Here is a 20,463-nt window from a genome sequence, read left to right as displayed (position 1 = left end):
TCAGATCCTGGAAAAACAATGAAAAGGATCTGTTTTATGTTTACCATGGCCTCTGATGGGAAACAAGATCCAGCATTGATTAGGGCTTTAGTTTGACCCAACTCTCTCATGTTTAAATGTAAAAAATAATGTCTAGGAAGAGTCTATGGAAATGTAAAGAATAATCTATACTCTTTCAAGAAGCCATTGTAAATATACAATATTGTTTGTTACTTGCCCTCAATGCAGTTACACATATTTAACAATCCTAACTACGTCAAAATATGTTTAGTGGCACCAACTGAGCTGTTATATACAGGCATAAAAACTGATTTACCTTCAGGTATATTCAGATTCAAAGCAAAATTAATTCTAATTAGATTTTAAAAACCCATCAGATTCAATCATTTCCTAAAAATATTTGGAAGCATAAAAGTAAATGTAGATGCAGTAAGAAAGATAAATATCAAGCATATGTTTTAAATTGTCTAAATTTGCAGTTTGGTGAAGTGGTTAAGACACCAGGCTAGAAATTGAGAGATAATGAGTTCTAGTTGACCTTGGGCCAATCAGTCTCTCTCAACCCTATGAAGCAAGCAACAGCAAGCCACTTCTGAAATCTAACCAAGAAAACTGCAGAAACTTTTTCAGACAGTTACCAGAAGTCAATATTGACATGAAGGGAGCCCCCCCCTCCAAAAAAATAGCAAATGCATTTATTACGATGAGACAGACTCTTTCCTTATAATTGATCTACTATATTGGGTTTTAGAACGAGACATTTCATTTCTTCTGAGAATACTTCAATTGATCTAATATGGTAATAGAACACTAATGAATTAAGATTATTCTAAATAGTCAAGATGTGCAACAATTTTATCAAATATATAAACATGTTTTTTTTTCTTTGCAATCAGTCCTTATTATCTGATGAAATGGATTCTTCCAAGCAATATCCAGTGAAAAAACGAGTGAAAATTCATCCAAACACTGTGACAGTGAAATATAGTTCTTATTATCCACAGCCTGGAGAAGAAGGTAATGAGAAACTGAGTGACGATAATGAGAGTTTTACAGAAGATAATCCAAAAAGAAGATTGTTGAGTGATAGACAACGAACAGGAAAGTCTTTCTTTGGAACAATTGACATTCCATTTCAGACAGGACAGAAGCTAGAAGTCAACAAGAATGAACAAGGCCAAGATTTTATAGAGGGAAGCATTTTTCAGTCCAGAAAAACATGGGCTGTTCTTTTTGGATCTGCTTTGGCCCATGGTTGTGTAGCTCTGATAACCAGACTTGCTGCTGATCGTTCCAAAGTTCCATCTCTTGAATTGATTTTCATTCGTTCTGTTTTACAAGTGTTTTCTGTTTTAGTAGTATGCTACTACCATGAAGACCCTTTTGGACCAAAAGGCCATAGATTGCGGCTATTCTTTTATGGAGTATGTAATGTTATTTCTGTTACCTGTGCTTATACTTCCTTTGCAATTGTTCCCCCAAGCAATGGGACTATTATGTGGAGAGCTACCACCACTGTTTTCAGTGCCATTTTAGCATTTTTACTAGTGGATGAGCGCATGGCTTATATTGATGTAATTACTGTAGTGAGTAGTATCTTTGGTGTTTGTTTGGTCATGATCCCCAACATTGTTGATGAAGAAAATTCTCTGTTGAATATCTGGAAGGAAGTCTTTGGATATACAATGACAGTTATGGCAGGCTTAACCACAGCTCTGTCCATGATAGTATATAGGTCCCTTAAGGATAATGTCAGCATGTGGACAGCATTATTTACTTTTGGTTGGACTGGAACAATATGGGGAGCCTCAACTATGTTTTTCCTTCAAGAGCCAATAATTCCATTGAATGGAGAAAGCTGGAGCTATCTCATTGGCATCTGTATATGTTCCACCGTGGCTTTTCTTGGTGTCTACTATGCCTTGAGCAAATTCCATCCAGCATTGGTTAGCACAGTGCAACATTTGGAGATTGTGATAGCCATGATTCTTCAGCTTCTTATACTACACATCTTCCCCAGCGTTTATGATATAATTGGAGGAGCTGTTATCATTATTAGCATAATTTTCCTTGCGTGTTATAAGCTATCTTGGAAAAACCTTAAAAAACAAGATTACCAGGAAATATTAGATTCTTCTATTAAATGAATACAAAATTATTGTATTTTTATGTAGTGCAGTGTGCAATTAATATGACTGTGTGTGTATAGTGCTATTAACAACATACCATGATTTGTTGTTCAGGTACATGACATGATATCATGTCAGCCCTAATACAGTTCAGTAGAGTTGTATGAAAATGTCTTTTTCAGATATGTGAAAAATGTTTAAAAATGTGAAAATTATGAAAATCATATTCTTAGATAGTATACAGAAAGTGCCAAAGATTAATAGAGACAGTTTTTGCTATGAAAATGGTATGTCTATGTAGTCATCAAGAACTAATCTCACTTCAATGGAGTCTTTATTTTTTTATCCTTGGAATCTAGAAAATATAATTTTATTCTGTGTTTAAAATAGCAAAGTAATCTTGGTGTGGAATAGAGGTAAATCATAGCAATCTTATTCCTTTACTGGTTACAGAAACAATTGTATAAAATTTGTCTTTGATCTTTGCCATGTGGTTCATTGTTAAAGATAACATCTGAATTGTGTATCTGCAGTTCTTCTTTTAAATAAAATGTAGTAATAATGAGTAATCTGGTATTTGAACTGATGAACACAAATGACCATTTTAGGACTTGATTCAAGACCAGAAAAATTATAATTGCAAAGGAAAAAATGAATATGTAGTCCGAAGATGATTGATGTTGTTAATGAAAACCATGTAAACTTTGTAACATGTAATATTTTATTAAAAAAATGTTTGTGTGTTTAGGATTACAGTGATCAAATATTTGACATAATTATGTGGTATGAATAATTCAAACACTTGGATTATTCTGATTGTGATTATATGATTCACAAGTGGCATAACATGGCGGACCTTGTCTGTGCTCAGAAGCTAAATTGGGCTTGGCCCAATTAGTTTTGATGGAGACAACCAGCAAATACCAGAGCTATAAACTGAGAAGTCAAAAACTATCCCTGAAACCATTTTCACACTTCCATTGCCAAGAAGTCATTAACAGCTTGACTGGAAGGAAACTTTTACTTTACCTAATACTTACATATTACTGTAATTCCAATATTTCAAGTCTCTATTTTACCCCATCTGAATGTTTTTGATTGTCTGTGTATGTTTACAATAGATAATCAGCCAAAAAATATCAGCCACATACTCTCACAAAAATACACAATGACCCAGAAGTATGGGAATTCTGAGACCAAGTTACCTGAGGTACCTGAAACAAATTTCCACTGAAATGCCAATTCTAAAAGTATCAAAATGAAGTATCCAACAAATGATATGAATCTGGTTTTATTTTTTTTAAATAAAGGATGATTTTAAAAAGAACGATTTCTAGCAGTTTATAAAATTTACAAAGCTTTAATCCATCTATTCTATACACTATTATAAGAGTTTATATCGGATCTGTTTATTTGGATTTATAATAAAAACTAACAATGTCTTTTTTTTCTTAGTACAGCCCATCACAAATAGCAGTCTTAGTTTAACTGCATCACTGTCATAAAATCCTTTTTTAATTTTAAAAAAGAACCATTGAAAGATTTTCTCACAGGCTTCAGATGGAAAAAGTAGAAATATATTCTTCTATATCTAGTGATGAGAAATTGCTCCACAATTCTAAAAATTGTAAATCATATGTTGAGAAGGTAAGGCAACCAGGCCTTTAAAGAACTTACATTAATTATAATGTTAACACTTTTATTTAGTTTTCATGTTTTATATTTTAAATTAAAACTTAACTTGAAATATCAGACATATTTGTAACTTAACCGTATGAAGTTCATTAGTGCAAGAACACAGGATAAAAACTGGAATAATCCAGTAATTAAATAATTTCCTTTTTGCAGGATACAATATCCATCAAGGGAATTAAAGCAGTTTGACATGGATTATCACCAGTTTCAGTTCAAAAGGATTAGGCTGTGTTCTGGATTAGGTAATGTTCCAAAGATCATAGGTATTATTAAATGAATACAAAAAGATACAAAGATCATTGTCAATTTCAGAAATGGCAGGCCAGTCATACATCATTGTGTAGTAACAATTCAACTGTGGAGGTGTTAATATTATCAAGTTTTTGGGTGTGTAGCTGATGAGTAGGTTAGCTTGGTCGCTCAACAGTGAGACTCTGGTGAAGCGGGGACAGGAGGCAGGGCCTTCATTTTTTATGTGAGAAGAGCACATCTTCCTTCCCTATCCTTACCACTTTCTAAAGATGGACAATGGAAAGCATCCTGCCGTATTGTATTACTGTTTTAGACAGGAAGGCTGTGAAGAAAATGGTGAGGATGGCAGAAAAGATTATTGGAAGTTCATTTTCTTCTATCCAGGACATCGCATATAAGCAATTCTTGACCAGGGTCTGTAGTATTGTCAGGGACATTACACATTCTCTCCATGACCAGTTTTCTTTCTTATCATCTGGGAGGCATCTTTGTGGTATCTGAAGCAGAACAACTAGATTCTGTAATAGCTTTATACCATATGGTATTGACCTTGTTAACTCTCAATACTCTTTTTCTGCTATGTATTCAAAATAGACTGTGTTTGTGCGCATGCGCGCATGTATGTATATGTGTGTGTGTATACTTTTGAGATTGGGCATCAGAATTTCATTTTTTTAATGCATGCCACTGTGTTCACAGACAAAAGTGACAAAGATTATCTTATCTTATATCTTACAAGAGCCTGTAGTACAGTGGACTAAGCACTGTTATTAACATCTGCTGCTTGCAATTACTGCAAGTTCAAATCTCACCAGGCTCAAGGTTGACTCAGCCTTCCATCCTTTCAAAGGTAGGTGAAATGAGGACCCAGATTGTGGGGGCAATAAGCTGACTTTGTATAAATATACAAAAGTATGAAGGCTATTGCTTAACGCATTGTAAGCCGCCCTGAGTCTCCAGAGAAGGGCGGCATATAAATTAAAGCAAATATATATATAAGATATATATATATCTTATTATGATAATGATAATTTACTAGTGGTATTATCATTATCATATTTAAATAAGTTGAAACAACACTGCTATCAGAAGAAGGTAAGTCTCTAATTAGCTAGACTAAACTAGGAGCTGAGAGCATATTATTCTATTTGTAGCTCCCAAAATCAATTATCAGCTAGGAATGGAACATGGCAGGGAGTGTCCCTGCCTTGTATGTGATCTTCCTACAAGCCTCTCTTAGCTCTGTAAAATCAGAATTCTGGTCTAGGTGAGCCTTTGGCCTACCCAGCACAATTCATACATATTTATGTATGAAGGATCCAGTAAAATCTGTAGAGGTGAATTTGAACACCATATGTGTTTTATACACCAACAGAATCAAAATTCAAGTGTATGTGGCATTTTCTATTGCCAATAATTTGATCTGAAATTCATAGATTGAGTGTTCATTATTCATTTCCATTAGTGGACTATTAACAGAGTTACATGCTGTACTATATTAAAAATGCTTAGGTTCTTCTCTCTTGCATGACCTATTTATATCACACTCCTATGTACATACAGTCTAATAAATTATAATATACTTCCTCCTTGGTAAAAGTATAATTAACAATGTTAATTATAAACTGACAAATAATGATAGATTACAGGATTTTTCTCTCTTCTTACCATTATATTTTAAATGCTCTGGGCATTAATTAATTTCCAAAATCAAATAAACCCTCAGACATTTAGCAAATTTCAAAGGATAATCCTTGAAGAATAATGATCTAAAACAGAGAAGCAATCAATATCCAAAGGGATCAATCACCTTACCCTTCTTGATGCAGGTAAACTGGAAAATGTGAGGACCACTGATCAATTTCATTATCTTCAAGAATTCTGCCATTTTAGAAAGCACACATTTAATGTCAAAGACATTCGTTATCTGTCCAAGCTTGTACTCCCAAAATGTAGTTCAATTGTAAGATTTGTTCCTGATCTTCAGTTCTTCCATCCAGTTGAGGAACAGAAGACAACATGTTATCTGACTGCACAAAAAGGGGAAACGATAATGACGGCAGGTAGGAGAAAGAATTGACATGCTTATCAGAGCTGATTCTCCTCTGCCTCCCCTGTTGCCATGGTGACAAGAGACGCTGTTGTTTGCCTGGGAGCTGTTGCCGAACCCTTGAACAGGTACATTATGCTGAATTCTTGCCATTCTAAGAACTGATATTTCAAATCCATCTTTCCTTTTTATGCTTTTGCTTCTTAATCTTCTGTGCCTTTTTTTTTCTTAGTATAGTTAGCATTGCAAAAACAGAACACTTCATAGTTACTTATTCTGCCAAACCACACAACCTCTGTTTTCAGTCATGTTTTAGAGCTAGCTTTTCACCAGCAGCATTTTATATCAAAATGAGCCTGATCACCTTTGATTAGGGAGAATTAGCCCTGTCTCATTTCTCTCCCATGTTTTAAGCCATCTATATATATCTGTCCCATTCTGGAAAATATTATAGCCAGATTTTTCTACTGAAGTTGATGCTTTGCAAAGTAACTTTATTGAGCTTCCTCTGCTGCATTTATTTGATCAGTTCAACCTTGGTCAGCTATTGGTGGCTTATATCTTAAGATGGAGGGTGGGAAATATATTCCAGGAGCTACTCATTGGTCTGTCAGAACCCAACAATATTCTCTTCCTAACGAACACAAATGAGTGAGGACAGAGCATTTTTTAGCATCCAAATTAGAGTAAAAGGAAACAATAAGGGCTGAGTTATATTATTGCTAGGGAGGAAAGCTCTTTTTGAACCTCCACTTTATATTCTCTGTTAATTCTTCAAAGTCACTGATGATCAACATAGCCACAATTTGTTCAACCCAATTTTCTGGATTTGTGTAATACTGAATATATTAGGATAATGTGGCTAGGCAGTCTATTTAATCAATAGGTTTAATCTGTTCTTCCTGCAATTATATGAATTTCTTCCACTTTTCATTTCAACTTAATTTCCACCTATGCTTTATGGTCCACTTTATGGTCCACTTACTCACCTAATATATTTATTCACCTATAGAAGAGAAGTGATATCACGGGTGTCAAATTCGCAGTGTCATGTTGCCATCACATGATGTTTCAGGACATTTTTCCCCTTTGCGGAGCTGGGGTGGGCATGGCCTGTGTGTGACACATCTGGCCTGTGGGCCGCCAGTTTGATACCCCTGGTTTACATCCTCACCTTTCTTAAAACTTTAGAGAAGAGGGAGATGAAATTTATTGAGGATACCTCCAGTCATTATCTGGCAAAGATCCATTTCTGTCTCTCTAGGCATTCTCTTTGTTTCTCAATTCTTCTGAGATGTGTATTCACATGATAGTTATCGATGGTTTGCTTGATTCATCTACCTTTTAAGTTTGTGCAGCACATTGCATGGTCAGCTAGTTGATGGTTTATCATATCATGTAGACACAGCAATTCTCAGGGGCGGGGGTAATTGGGTTCAGCTAATGTGATTGCTTATTTGTGATTTAGTATGGAGATTAATCTCCATACTTTCAGCCCTCATGGTTTGAAAATCATGATTTATTGCTCAACATATTGTATAAACTTAGCCAATTGTAGTTTCTTCCGTAAACCAACATAGTTGTTAAGCCAACTATGGCTTAGTGTATGCTGTGAAATAAAATTAATTGTGAGTAAATATATCATACAAATAGAGCCATTGAAAAATAGGAACAGCAACAGTTGCTGCAGTATTATAAAACTGTGGCAGCTTAGTGCCTGTACAGTTTCTCACATATCTCTAATCTTATAATAGCTAGAGATTTGCTATTTTTTATTTGAAATTTGGGAATCTGAACTAATTACAGTAGTGGAGACTTAAGGTGAATAGGGCTAAAATGCACTTAATCCAGTGGTTACTATAGGACTGTAATTAGCCCAATTCTACACATCATCTCATAAAAGAAAATGAGTCAGCAGGTAACAAGGGCACCTGTTAAAAATAGTTCCCTTTTTTTCTTGCTCACTCTCTCTGGATCATCCAGCCACTCATTTATCCTGGGTCAGTCAACAAACTAAAATTGTGGTAAGCAACTGATAAGCAGTTGAATGAGCAGTAAGCATCAAAAAATAATACGGAACTCACAAAACTTCAGGAGCTTTTGGTGTCTTAACAGATGTTTCAGGATACTTTTTTCATACTAACAAAAAAAATAGATGACCACATAAAAGTCTGTTTATAAATTGATGAGAACAGTTCCACTATTAAACCCACATTTCGCAGTACCTTATCTTAAGAGAGACTGTGAATAAATGGGTTTTCTATTACGGCAATACAGTAATTTCTTATAGATTTTACAGATTTTACAATAAAAAATAAATGCTTAAGGAAAATCCACAACTTGGTTAACAGAGAAATTTTTTTTAAACTGGTTAAAAGAATTTTCACTAATTCATTAGAGCGGCAATCTAATGCATACATATTTGTGTGTAAGATTTAATATATTTGGTGCCACTCTCCCGTCAGTCATACACAATTAATTTGGATATTATCAAGATAGAATCTATCTCACCAATGTCTGAAAACAAAGATCCAGCTGAAGGTCCCCATCTCTTAGGAATTCTGGCGGAATGGAACACAGGCATTCACACCCTCCTGTAGAACAAGTTGCCCAGAGGCAAACGTAGCCCCTTTGATTATGCTCTTCTGACTATTTCAAAAGCCATTCAGGGATAAAGAAGGCTTATTATTGCTGCCTGGGTAAAAAAGCAGCATGCTCTGAGGTTTGTAGCAATATTCTGATATTGTTATTGTGCTATTTATAGGTATTGTTTATTGTATTTTGACTTGTAAACTGCCTAGATTTGATCAGATTGAAAGGGATAAATGTCATAAGAAATACATAAGAAAATAAATAAATCGGACTGTAAATGTGGCAGGCCTATTACTTATCAGACTTGGTATAATGGCTAATGCTACACCATTTAAATAAAAAGACTGCCAGGACAAAGCATATCTAAAAGAGAGAAAATCCCTTTAACAGAGTGAGACATAATTCTAAGCAAACATTCACAGCATTACACTGTACATGTCACTGTGGATGTTTTGTACCAATAATTACATTTAACAAATTTCTGAAGTCCATATTTGTCCATTCAGAGAATACTGAATACTCCTTTCAGACTGGAAACAATAACTAAAATTGAGGTTAGGGGATGAAGAATGATGCTAAACTCATATGAAGGTATGGCAACCAGGCCTTTAAAGAATTTACATTAATTATAATGTTAACACTTTTATTTAGTTTTCATGTTTTATATTTTAAATTAAAACTTAACTTGAAATATCAGACATATTTGTAACTTAACTGTATGAAGTTCATTAGTGCAAGAACACAGGATAAAAACTGGAATAATCCAGTAATTAAATAATTTCCTTTTTTCAGGATACAATATCCATCAAGGGAATTAAAGCAGTTTGATGTGGATTATCACCAGTTTCAGTTCAAAAGGATTAGGCTGTGTTCTGGATTAGATAATGTTCCAAAGATCATAGGTATTATTAAATGAATACAAAAAGATACAAAGATCATTGTCAATTTCAGAAATGGCAGGCCAGTCATACATCTCTGTGTAGTAACAATTCAACTGTGGAGGTGGTTTTTGGGTGTGTAGCTGATGAGCAGGTTAGCTTGGTCGCTCAACAGTGAGACACTGGTGAAGCGGGGACAGGAGGCAGAGCCTTCATTTTTTACATCGTATGAGAAGAGCACATCTTCCTTCCCCTAACCTTACCACTTTCTATAGATGGACAATGGAAAGCATCCTGCCGTATTGTATTACTGTTTTAGACAGGAAAGCTGTGAAGAAAATGGTGAGGATGGCAGAAAAGATTATTGGAAGTTCATTTTCTTCTATCCAGGACATTGCAAAAAGCAATTCTTGACCAGGGTCTGTAGTATTGTCAGGGACATTACACATTCTCTCCATGACCAGTTTTTTTTCTTATCATCTGGGAGGCGTCTTTGTGGTATCTAAAGCAGAACAACTAGATTCTGTAATAGCTTTTACCATATGGTATTGACCTTGTTAACTCCTAGCTAGAGCTCCAGTTCTTTCCTCCCAGATTTACTTCTTCTAATAATGGCTGATGGTTTTTCAGCAAGTTATAATAATGTCATAGAATAAAAATTAGTGAAATATGAGCCGCCAGAGGGTTCACACAATTCTTTGATAGCATCATGCTAAACATAGATTTCTGCAAAAAATAAGTGATTATGAGGTCTCCAAATGGAAGTGAACACTTAACTCAGGGAAGCAGGATCACTAAACAAATGATAAGTCGAGAACTACTTGTAATAAAGTATACATTTTTATATGTGGTTACATTTATTAGCAGTGAATATTAATGATATTTTAGACTGGAAAGTAGTGTGCTACATAATGTAATGCCTGTTCTTTGTTTGGTTGTTTCACAGCATAATGGCCAGCAGAAAAAGGGAATTAGCCTTGCAGGTTAGTATGAGATATCAGTCACCCAGTGCGATTGTTCTGTATTTTCTGCTTGTATGGAGAGGATAAAAATGCTCCAGTACTTCTATATCTTGTCAATGAAATCTACATATAAAACAGTAGCTGTAAAACACAAAGCTATAGATTTCTCAATCACCAGTCTCCCAAATACGAAGTTTTTGTTTTTAATCTAATTTGATGATTCAGAAAAGAAATGCAAGAACTAATGTTAAATATTGGCAGTGCAGAAATTGCTGACAAACTTCTATTTAATTTTCAGATCAAAAGTAGATATTATTCTAATCAGGGTATTGTAGTTTAACCAATGTTCTCATTTCAATGCAGGCATAATCTCTTGCTCAGTTTAATCTTCAGGAAAATTGTCCTTTAAACTCCTCTGTCATTGAGGGGGATAGTTCTAGACTCTTATTTAGAGAGTTTTGTCTGCTATACGCAGCTTGTTAAGCCACGGCTTGCTTAGCCATGACGATGCATCGAATAAACTATACTGGGCTGGGGTCACACAACTTGCTAAACCAAACCCAAACAAGCCATATTGTGTTTTAGCCCATTTGGTGAACCTGGTCCATTTGTCAATCATTCAGGATCAGTCCAATATACATACATTCTGACATTCATCTAAGCTATTCATGAAAATAATGTGATCCAAAATATTACAGCTACTTTTGAACAAAATCCTGCTGGTTTATTTTAGTTCTTGCAAGCCCCTTAAGTAAGATGCCCTTAGTATGGGTCTGATTATGTCTCATTCCTCCTCCCCACAAATATTATGGCTTTTTCCAAGCCCGGTCCTCAAAATTCTCTCCTGAGAACTCAGATGTATTTGCTGTACACGTGCTAAATATCTCATATTATCAAGTCCATAACAGATGAACAAGAAGAGAAAATGAACAAGAAGATGAACAAACCTTTCAGAGCTAGTAGTGTGATGGTGCCAACAGTGGCTTTTAGAGAATGTTGTGAAATAATGCAAAAACTGTTTGGAACTCTAACTGCTTGTTTCCACATGTACCACAGTATATTTGAAACTTGCTGGTGGCATTTAGTACATTTGTATCCGGAGTGACATACACATTAAGGTTGACCTTAATGCATCAAACAAAAGATGCATTATAATGAGTGGAGGCCCTCTGCTAGCATCAGTCAGCAGCTCCTTGAAGCAGCCATGGCTTTTCCAGGGCTGCTTAACTATTTAAAAACTGATTTTAAACAGCATCTTTAAATTGTGACACAGAATCTTGAAAATTAAAAGTTGACTGTGGTATAAACATCCATACACTACAGTTCTCTTATTCTGACAAATTATGATACAATGTACCAGTTTTTAAAGGTGCACATGACTCTTGGTTGGCTTTGCTTCGACAGAGTAACAGGGCTACTCTTTTGGAAATATTTAAGCATGGAGTTATGGGAATATATTTGTGATTTCTTTATTTATATAAATAATTCCATAAGGAATATAATCTCTATAAATCCTGCCATCATGTGGCCAGAAGAAGAAATTGATTATATTTCAACTCTGCCAAATATTTCTATCCAAGAAGACCTGTTGGCTTTGGTGGAATTTTTCCAGGTGACTCTGAGCCAGCTACTTAGAAAATGACCTTAAGTGATCTGCCATATACAGAATGCAAGTTAAAGCTTTGAGATTTGATGTTCTGAGACTGATTTTTTTTATTCAGAACAAAATTAATTGAACAAAAAAGTTCCTTCCTAGTGAGAAATATAGCAATATCTACACCCACAACCTCCAATAGTATAACTAACTATACAAATAGTCTTTGCCTTTGATGCTTCACAAATTATTTTGCCACACTATATCCAGATTGCTCAAATCGTTTTTATTGTGTTTATTCCATAGGTCAGTTTGTAAGTAACATGTTTCCATAATGTGCTTAAGCCATATTTCCTTAGTGATGTTTGGCAGCATAAAACAATAGTAATTTGCTCAAAACTCTCCATTTTATTGGAACATAGAAGCACCACTCATTTTCTACTTTTTATGTGCCTTCTGGTTCTATCACATAATTCCTGCTGACAGACTGACAGTTAGGCAGGCAGCAGGGGGAGATAGTTAGCTGCCAGATGGAAAGCCGTGCTTTTGGGAAAGGGAAGGGTATTCTACACTTTCAGTCACTCTTTCTGTTCTGTTTTTCTTGAATGATAGGTTATTGAAAAGTGGCTGAACTGCTTTGTTCTTTTCATGACATGCTTAGCTTAATCTTGTCAACGACTAAGAAAAAGTTGAGAAAAAGTAAAAAATCTTTTGGAATAGGATTAAATTTCCAAAACAGTAAGAATTCTGTGCAACTCAATCATGCATGTTGTGTTTCTGATAGCAATATAAGTTAACACATAATTTCATGTATGATATAAATTTCAGAATCATATAATTTCATTAGCATGTTTTGATTTTGAGTTTTTTTCTATTATTTGAGTTTACTAAGCATTTTCTTAGTAGTATTTATACTTCAGTGATAGATATTATTTCATCAATTTAATGTCCATTGAAAAACAAGCATTTACTAAAAGTTCCATAGCCAGAGTCAGGCATCTGACTGTGCAATGTAAACTTTGTAACACAATAAATATTTTATTATTATTTATGATGATGCCATTACATTCCATGTGATGTTTCTGAAATATTTTATTCTTTTACAGATTAAAATACATATTTTAGATTTTGATTGTTATGTTGCTGCCTTAATGCAACACTTGTCCTGTAAACAACGTTTTATAAAGTCAAATGTAGTCTTTGCTAGTTTAGATTTGGATTGATTCAGCACTAATCCCTTGCTTTTACAATAGACACATGGCTATTGCTAATCTTTCATCAATGTATCCTGAGCCTAACGGTAGGCTTCAATATATTCCCTTTCTAATAACACTCTGGCACTCAGCAAGAAAATTGTTCACAAATATTCTTGCTTTGTATCCTAACATTTCCAATGATTTTTTTCTTCATTATAGATATGCATTTTTGTCCAAAGATTTTTTTTAAAAAAATCTAATGCTATTAAATTATGACTTCATCTTCTACAAGATGACTTCATCTTCATCTTCTACTTTTTAGTAACACAAATATGCATTTTTTTCATGTATTAGTCCATCAAATCTTTCTTCAGGAATCTATGCTTTAAAAAGCTATTTTGCTTTATTGCTGGGTTTCTCAGTAATATGGTTTAATTTTCGCACAGATGGTTGTCAATAATCAAGAACATTGGGAAGAATTTCTGGGGTCCAAAGGATTGATTGGTAAGATTTTGAATTAGTTATTTTATGAGGTTTGTTTTCTCTTTTGTTATTAGTAATATTAATGTTTAGATCATTACAATAGTATGAACCATACCTCTACTAAGTCATGCTACATGATAATATCTCTGAACGAACATGCTAACAAATGGAAGAATTTCCTTGGCAACAGCAAGTTATAGTTAAGCTTGAATGGCAACTCTCCAATTCTATTAGTACTTTGGGGACACCCATTTGTAGGCAGGAACATCAGTTGATACAGAATTTATTGGTATTTTATGTGGTGTCTTGCAAACCATTAAAGCAACTTCCTATCTAAAACTTGTATCGAATAGAAAAGGGTGTCTGCAGGCATTTATTACTTCTGTCAGACTATTGTAATAGTTAACTCTTTTCATTTCTAGATATGTGATTGATTTCTGGAATTATTCTGACATGTCACAGTTCTGCTGATACAGGTTAATTTCTTTGCAGTAGTAGATGCTTATCAAGGCTGGTGTGGACCATGTAAAACAGTTGTTAATCTCTTCAAGAAAATAAGAAATGAAGTTGGCAGTGACCTGCTGCATTTTGCTGTGGTAAGAAAAAGCTTCAGATCTATTAAAACAGTTAGCAAAGCCCAATTCTCAGAAGGGATCAAAAAAATTAAGATGGTAAGTGTAACTATGTGAGCAAATCTCCATCCCTTTTTAAAACATGGGCCACATGTATATGAAAAGAGTCAGAGGATCAGTTATGCAATCATACACCCACCATCTTAATTTCTTAATCTCCTGAACAGATGTTTTGTTCCAATCTATAACAGAGATATAATAAGCAACATGCTGTAGTAAACTGCATAAAAAAGCCAATTAGTACCTCAGTGGATGGTCTTTAGAGGCAGCCACCCTGTTATCAAGGTTATTAGTCCATTGTCCACAATTCTATTATGCAATGTACCATTTTATATGATAGTACAAATACTAATAACAGGACTACCAGTTGTGGACTGCAGAAAGAGTGGATCAAAGAATTAGGATTTTGGTATCCTTTTTCTCAAAACTAGTTCATCTAGTTTTTGACAGCCCAGATCCAGTGTGTATGTCTATGTTTATATGTATATAAAAGTTGTAACCCTAGGATTTCAAGAAACCTCAAATTAAAATATAAAAATCACTAATAATTAATCACAGACTAATTATAATCCTATGCTTATGCAATAGGATTACCATAATTTTATTTTATTTTTATTTCCAAGGCCACCCATTCACCAATTACTCTAATCCACTTATAGAGGGTAAGTCAACAGGTGAAACAAGCAAAAGAAATAATAGTTAAAAGCAACTATTACTGTGAAGGCAAAACAACCTCTACAATATCAGAATTTTCAGGTTCACATGTTATCCCTAACTCAGTGCCTGTGGAAGAGCGAGGGCTTGTTGATCTTTTAAAAATCAGCAGAATCATACAAAGTTTATGGGCCAACTGTTCCAAAGGGAAGGTCTGGCTACAGAAAAAGCATGGCTCCTAGGTCCAATAAGGTAAAATTACATTATACATGAGCCTTGCCAGTTCTTTCTACAGTATAGTATTGTACAATGTTGTACAATACAGGTAGTCCTTGATTTACAACAGTTCATATAGTGACAATTACGGCCAATACGCTCTCACAGAGAGGGCCTCCTCGGGGTGCCGTCGGTCAGGCAATGTCGGCTGGCGGCCCCCAGGGGGCGAGCCTTCTCTGTGGGGGCACCCGCCCTGTGGAATGAGCTGCCTCCTGGAATACGATTGATCCCAGACCTCTGGACCTTCCGTAAAGCCCTGAAGACGTTTTTATTTCATCAAGCCGGCCTAGCCTAAATGGTTTTTAATTAGGATTTTAAATTTTATGGATTTGGGGTTTTAAATTGGGTAGCCAATGATTTAATTCTTTTAATTATCTTAACTTTTGCATTTGTATGTTTTTTAAGTTTGGCTGTTCACCGCCCTGAGTCCCTTCTGGGAGAAGGGTGGTATACAAATTAAATTAATAATAATAATAATAATAATAATAATAATAATAATTATTATTATTATTATTATTATTATTATTATTATTATTATTATTATTATTCTTCGAAGTTATAACAGTACTGAAAAAGTGACTTATGGACCGTTTTTCACACTTAAGACCTTTGCAGCATCCCCAAGGTCATGTGATCAAATTTCAGATGCTAGGCAACTGACTCATATTTAGGATGGTTGCAGAGTCCTGGGGTCATGGGATCATTTCTTGAGACCTTCTGACAAGCAAAGTCAATGGGGAAGCGAGATTCACTTACCAATGATGTTATTAACTTAACAATTGAAGTGATTTACTTAACTGTGACAAGAAAAGTTGTAAAATAAGGCAAAATTCACTAAACAACTGTCTTGCTTAATAACATAAATTTTGGGCTTGTAAATTGAGGACTACTTGTATTGTATTGTATTGTATTGTATTGTATTGTATTGTATTGTATTGTATTGTATTGTGTTGTATATTGTCTAGAACAGACTGAAATAGAGAAAGGTGCTACTAAAAACATTAAGGTCCTATGCCAGGAAAGTTTTATAGATGAATACCTGCACTTTGAATTATATTGAGAAGCCCACTGGTAATTGATCCATTTGGCTATCTGAATGGCATACTTTATTAATTTAATTAATCAATTTTCTGAGTCCACAAAATACAGTGAATCATAAATTAAACAAATACTATGGTTTAAATATGGTTAGCTTATTTGTGTTCAATATCTTGTGCAAACATAGTCAACATATTAGTAGAACAGTACATTTAACAGAAGAGCATTGAAGCGTGCTTTCATGAACACCAATGCATTGGTAGCATGCTAGACAATCATGCTCTTACTTATTAAGAAAGATGTGCTTGCTGGCAGTGGATGTCAAATTTTGGATGCCATGAAGTTACAGACATTTATTTTATTCTGTTTTCTTGTCTACTTTTCATTTAGGCTGAGGTTGATTCAATTGATGCTCTAGAGAAATATCGTGGAAAATGTGAGCCGACGTTTCTGTTTTATGGTGTAAGCATCAATTTTATTAGACAATATTCCCATCAGTATTATTTTTTCTGATAAACCTTGCCAGATTGTTTAAAAGACAGTATGTTTCCAGAAATATCTATGTAACATGCTAGTTTGATTATTCTCATTAACTTGTATCTAGAGATGCATAGTATAGCTGGAAAGCATAGCATTTTCTCTCTATACATTATATATATATATATTCCTGATAAGCAACTTGTATATATCATAGAGCTCCCAGTACCAGAAATATTGTATTATTTGTACATTGTTTTATAGGATAGGATAGGATAGGATTTAATATATATTAAGATATTTTATATATTGCATTGGCTATTGCTGTTGCTTACTTGTACAAGACCAGGAGATGTATTGATTAAAGTGGTTAGTAAATTCATAAATATAAAAAATTAAATATGTGAATATTATGTAGGCCAACTAATAACATTTTGAAATGCTATGGGCTATAATTATATATTACTTTTATTATAATACTGAACAAGACAAATGTTCAAATCAGGGGTGGGTTCTACTTACCTTTACTACTGATTCGCATTGTGTGCGCGCGCTTGCACTTCTGCGCATGCACAGATCATCTATGATGACATCCGGGTCAGTGGGAGGAGCCTCCCACCAGTTTTACTACCAGTTCTTGTGAACCTGTCCTAACTGGAGGCAACCCACCACTGGTTCAGATGCTAGCAAGATTTAAAAGGATTGCATTTGTTATATAATGTTTTCTTAAAGTAATATAGCTAAAGTCAATGAGGGAAATAAATAAACCTTAAACATAGATGAGCAAGCCTGTGATTAGCACATCTAGACTAGGGTCACAAAACACAGTAACTCATGACATTTAAATATTTTTTTAATTAAATGACAATTGGTGAGTTTGCACAACACGCAACTTAGCTACTGTTATTTAACTAACAAGTTCTGCAGAAGCAAAATATTATAGTCATCAATGCTCAGTGCTTACGCAACTGTTTCTAACTACCCAATATGACTCATACATATTCTTAGAATAGAGTGTCATATACCACAGCTAGATCCAGCCATTATGTTGCCAACCCATGCTTTATTGAATAAAGTACAGTTGGTTTGATTTGCATCTATGGTTGTCAAACACCACAGGCTGGATCACAAAATGGTTTAGGTCACACAGTACACTAAACTAAAACAAATCATATTATAACTTAGTATGGCATATGAACTCAGTATATGTTAAGTGTCGTAAATGCCAGCAAATAATGCCTCCTTTGCATCATTTATGTTTCCTACAATATAAATATAAAATTCTATCGAAAGAGCATTGGAAAGTTAAGGGAACATACCGAAATATTACTGATTGCGTTGTATAGGGCAGGATATGTGAAAATTGAATAACTTTTTTTTTGTTAAGAGTGATGCTGGGTAATAAATTATAAAAATATTTGATGAAGTGTTCAGTTTTCCGGGATAAATACAGTCTAGGTATGAAAGATGAGGTAAAAAAACATTTAAAGAAACTCCACCTTAACTCATTTTATATGATTGGGAATTTTATTCCTACAGTTTTTAAGATTCTCTTTTTACCCCAGGATAAGAATAAATTCACTTTCCTGAAAACCATTTCACTCTTCCTTTCTTGATTTTGTCAACTACATGGGGCTTGTCAATGATTTCTTATGCAGAATTATCTCCCTATTTATTTATTTGATTTATATCCACTTTTAGTTTTGTACAACTCCACTTGATATACATACTATTCCCACGTTTTTTGCTCTACAACAGCAATTTTGTGACTCAGATTGGACTGAGAGAGAGCGAGTGAGTGACTGGCCCAAAGTTATCCAGCTGGTTTCCATGCCCAAAGGAGGTTTAGAACTTCCTATGGACTCACAATTTCTAGTCCAGTCATTATACTAACTGGTTCAAATAAATTTGCTTAATTTATTATGAGATTATTGATTAATTTATCACCAGTTAAATTTGCAGACATTTATATATTAGCCAATTTAAAAAAAAGTAGGAAAAAGATTTACATCTTCAGTTTTTTTTCCATGCCTTATTTATTTTCTCAATCTTTTGCTAAAATTGATTTTTTTTCCTCATTTAATATTTGTACATATTGAGAATGCAACTCTTTCAATGTTTATAATACCCCGTTTTCAATGGTAAAATATAATCAGAAGTCTTCTATTGACAATAACAGTGTCTGTGTGTTGACACGAACTGTGTTTGTAAAATAGTCACCCCTTTCTTTTTGAATTGAGGGGGGAGAATTGGTAGCTGTTGTAAGAGGAGCAAATGCACCATTGTTACAGAAAACCATTCTGGAGCAGCTACAAGCAGAAAAGAGAGTCTTGGATCATGGAGCAGAGCGAGTGGTGGTAATTACAAGTCTTGCCATTTAAGTACCATTAGAATGATAGAGTTGGGAGAGTCCTTAGCCTCACAAGTCCAGCTCTACAGCTATATCATGGTGGTGTGATGCAGGGGTGGGTTCTACTTACCTTTACTACCGGTTCGCAACGGGGCCGCATGCGCTCGCTTCGCTCACATGCTTTTCTGCGCAAGCGCAGAAGCTTCTGCACATGCACAGAAGCAGTTTAATGACGTCGGAGTCGGTGGGCAGAGCCTCCTGCCAGTTTTACTACTGGTTCTATAGAACTGGTGCAAACCGGGGGCAACCCACCACTGGTGTGATGTTCCTAGAAGGGCAAAGAATGCCAGAAGTATATGCCAAGAGTATGTATATATCTAGCAGGATCACTCAGGTCTGAAGGTTACCTCAGATAAAGTTAACAAATACTGATACTGGGCAATAGTGATACAGAAGATGCTGGAAGTGGGGAGGGTGTCACTTCAGTGACAACAGCAAAATAATTATTGTGGACAGTTCTGCTAAGACCTTAGTCACCTTCTAGAATATGGAAGCAACTTCTTTCTATCTCCCTACTGCCCTCTTTCTATCTCCTTGGAGATCATATTGTCCCCTATGTTTCAACAGGCCATTGGAGGCTACAGAATTGGATGTTTACATCCCGTAGGTAAAAGCTTGTTGACTAAATTATTTCTTGGGTATAGGTTTTTCTTTTTGAATTATTTATTATTCAAATGTTAATGTTATGGTGCTGTATTTTTATATTTATTAGCCAAATAAATAAGTAACAGAGGAATGGTGACCATTGAGAGGTGACCTGGAAAGAGTATTCTTCTTATCTAGAAGAATAGTGTTATTTTTAATAGTGGCTGATATATAGTTCCTATAAATAGTTATAGTTCCTAGGGATCATGAGATAGGAACTTTTGAATTCTGGCAGTAGTTCAGAATGTTGGATTGAAGTCTGTTTTACAGCTTAAATTTAAATTAGGTTAAAATGAAAATTAATTAATTAAACTTAGTATAGTTGCGATGGCGCTATTGACCGAATGAGATCTCTAAGTCACTGCTGCTACAGTATTTGAGGTTAGGTTTGTGGCTCTACCTAGTGAGGTAATTACTTAAGCTTGTCACTAAACTCAGTACATTTTACAGTAAATATATGAAATATTTGCATTCTGTAGGGAAAAAAGTCACCAACCATT

General features: G+C 34.7%; 1 protein-coding gene across 1 annotated transcript; it reads left to right on the top strand.

The window, feature by feature from the left end:
* Positions 1-914: 914 nt before the first annotated feature.
* SLC35G2 (solute carrier family 35 member G2) lies at positions 915-2,147 on the top strand. Its single transcript, XM_070945951.1, has one exon. It carries the CDS (start codon positions 915-917, stop codon positions 2,145-2,147), a length of 1,233 nt encoding a protein of 410 aa, XP_070802052.1.
* The last annotated feature ends 18,316 nt before the right edge of the window (positions 2,148-20,463 follow it).

The sequence above is a fragment of the Pituophis catenifer genome, unplaced genomic scaffold, assembly GCF_029215685.1.
Source record: "Pituophis catenifer annectens isolate HBS135680 unplaced genomic scaffold, rPitCat1.0.hap2 SCAF_6, whole genome shotgun sequence".
In the NCBI taxonomy this organism is placed as follows: Eukaryota; Metazoa; Chordata; class Lepidosauria; order Squamata; family Colubridae; genus Pituophis; species Pituophis catenifer.
Note: the sequence above shows the minus strand (reverse complement) of the source record. Positions and strands in the feature narration are given on the sequence as shown.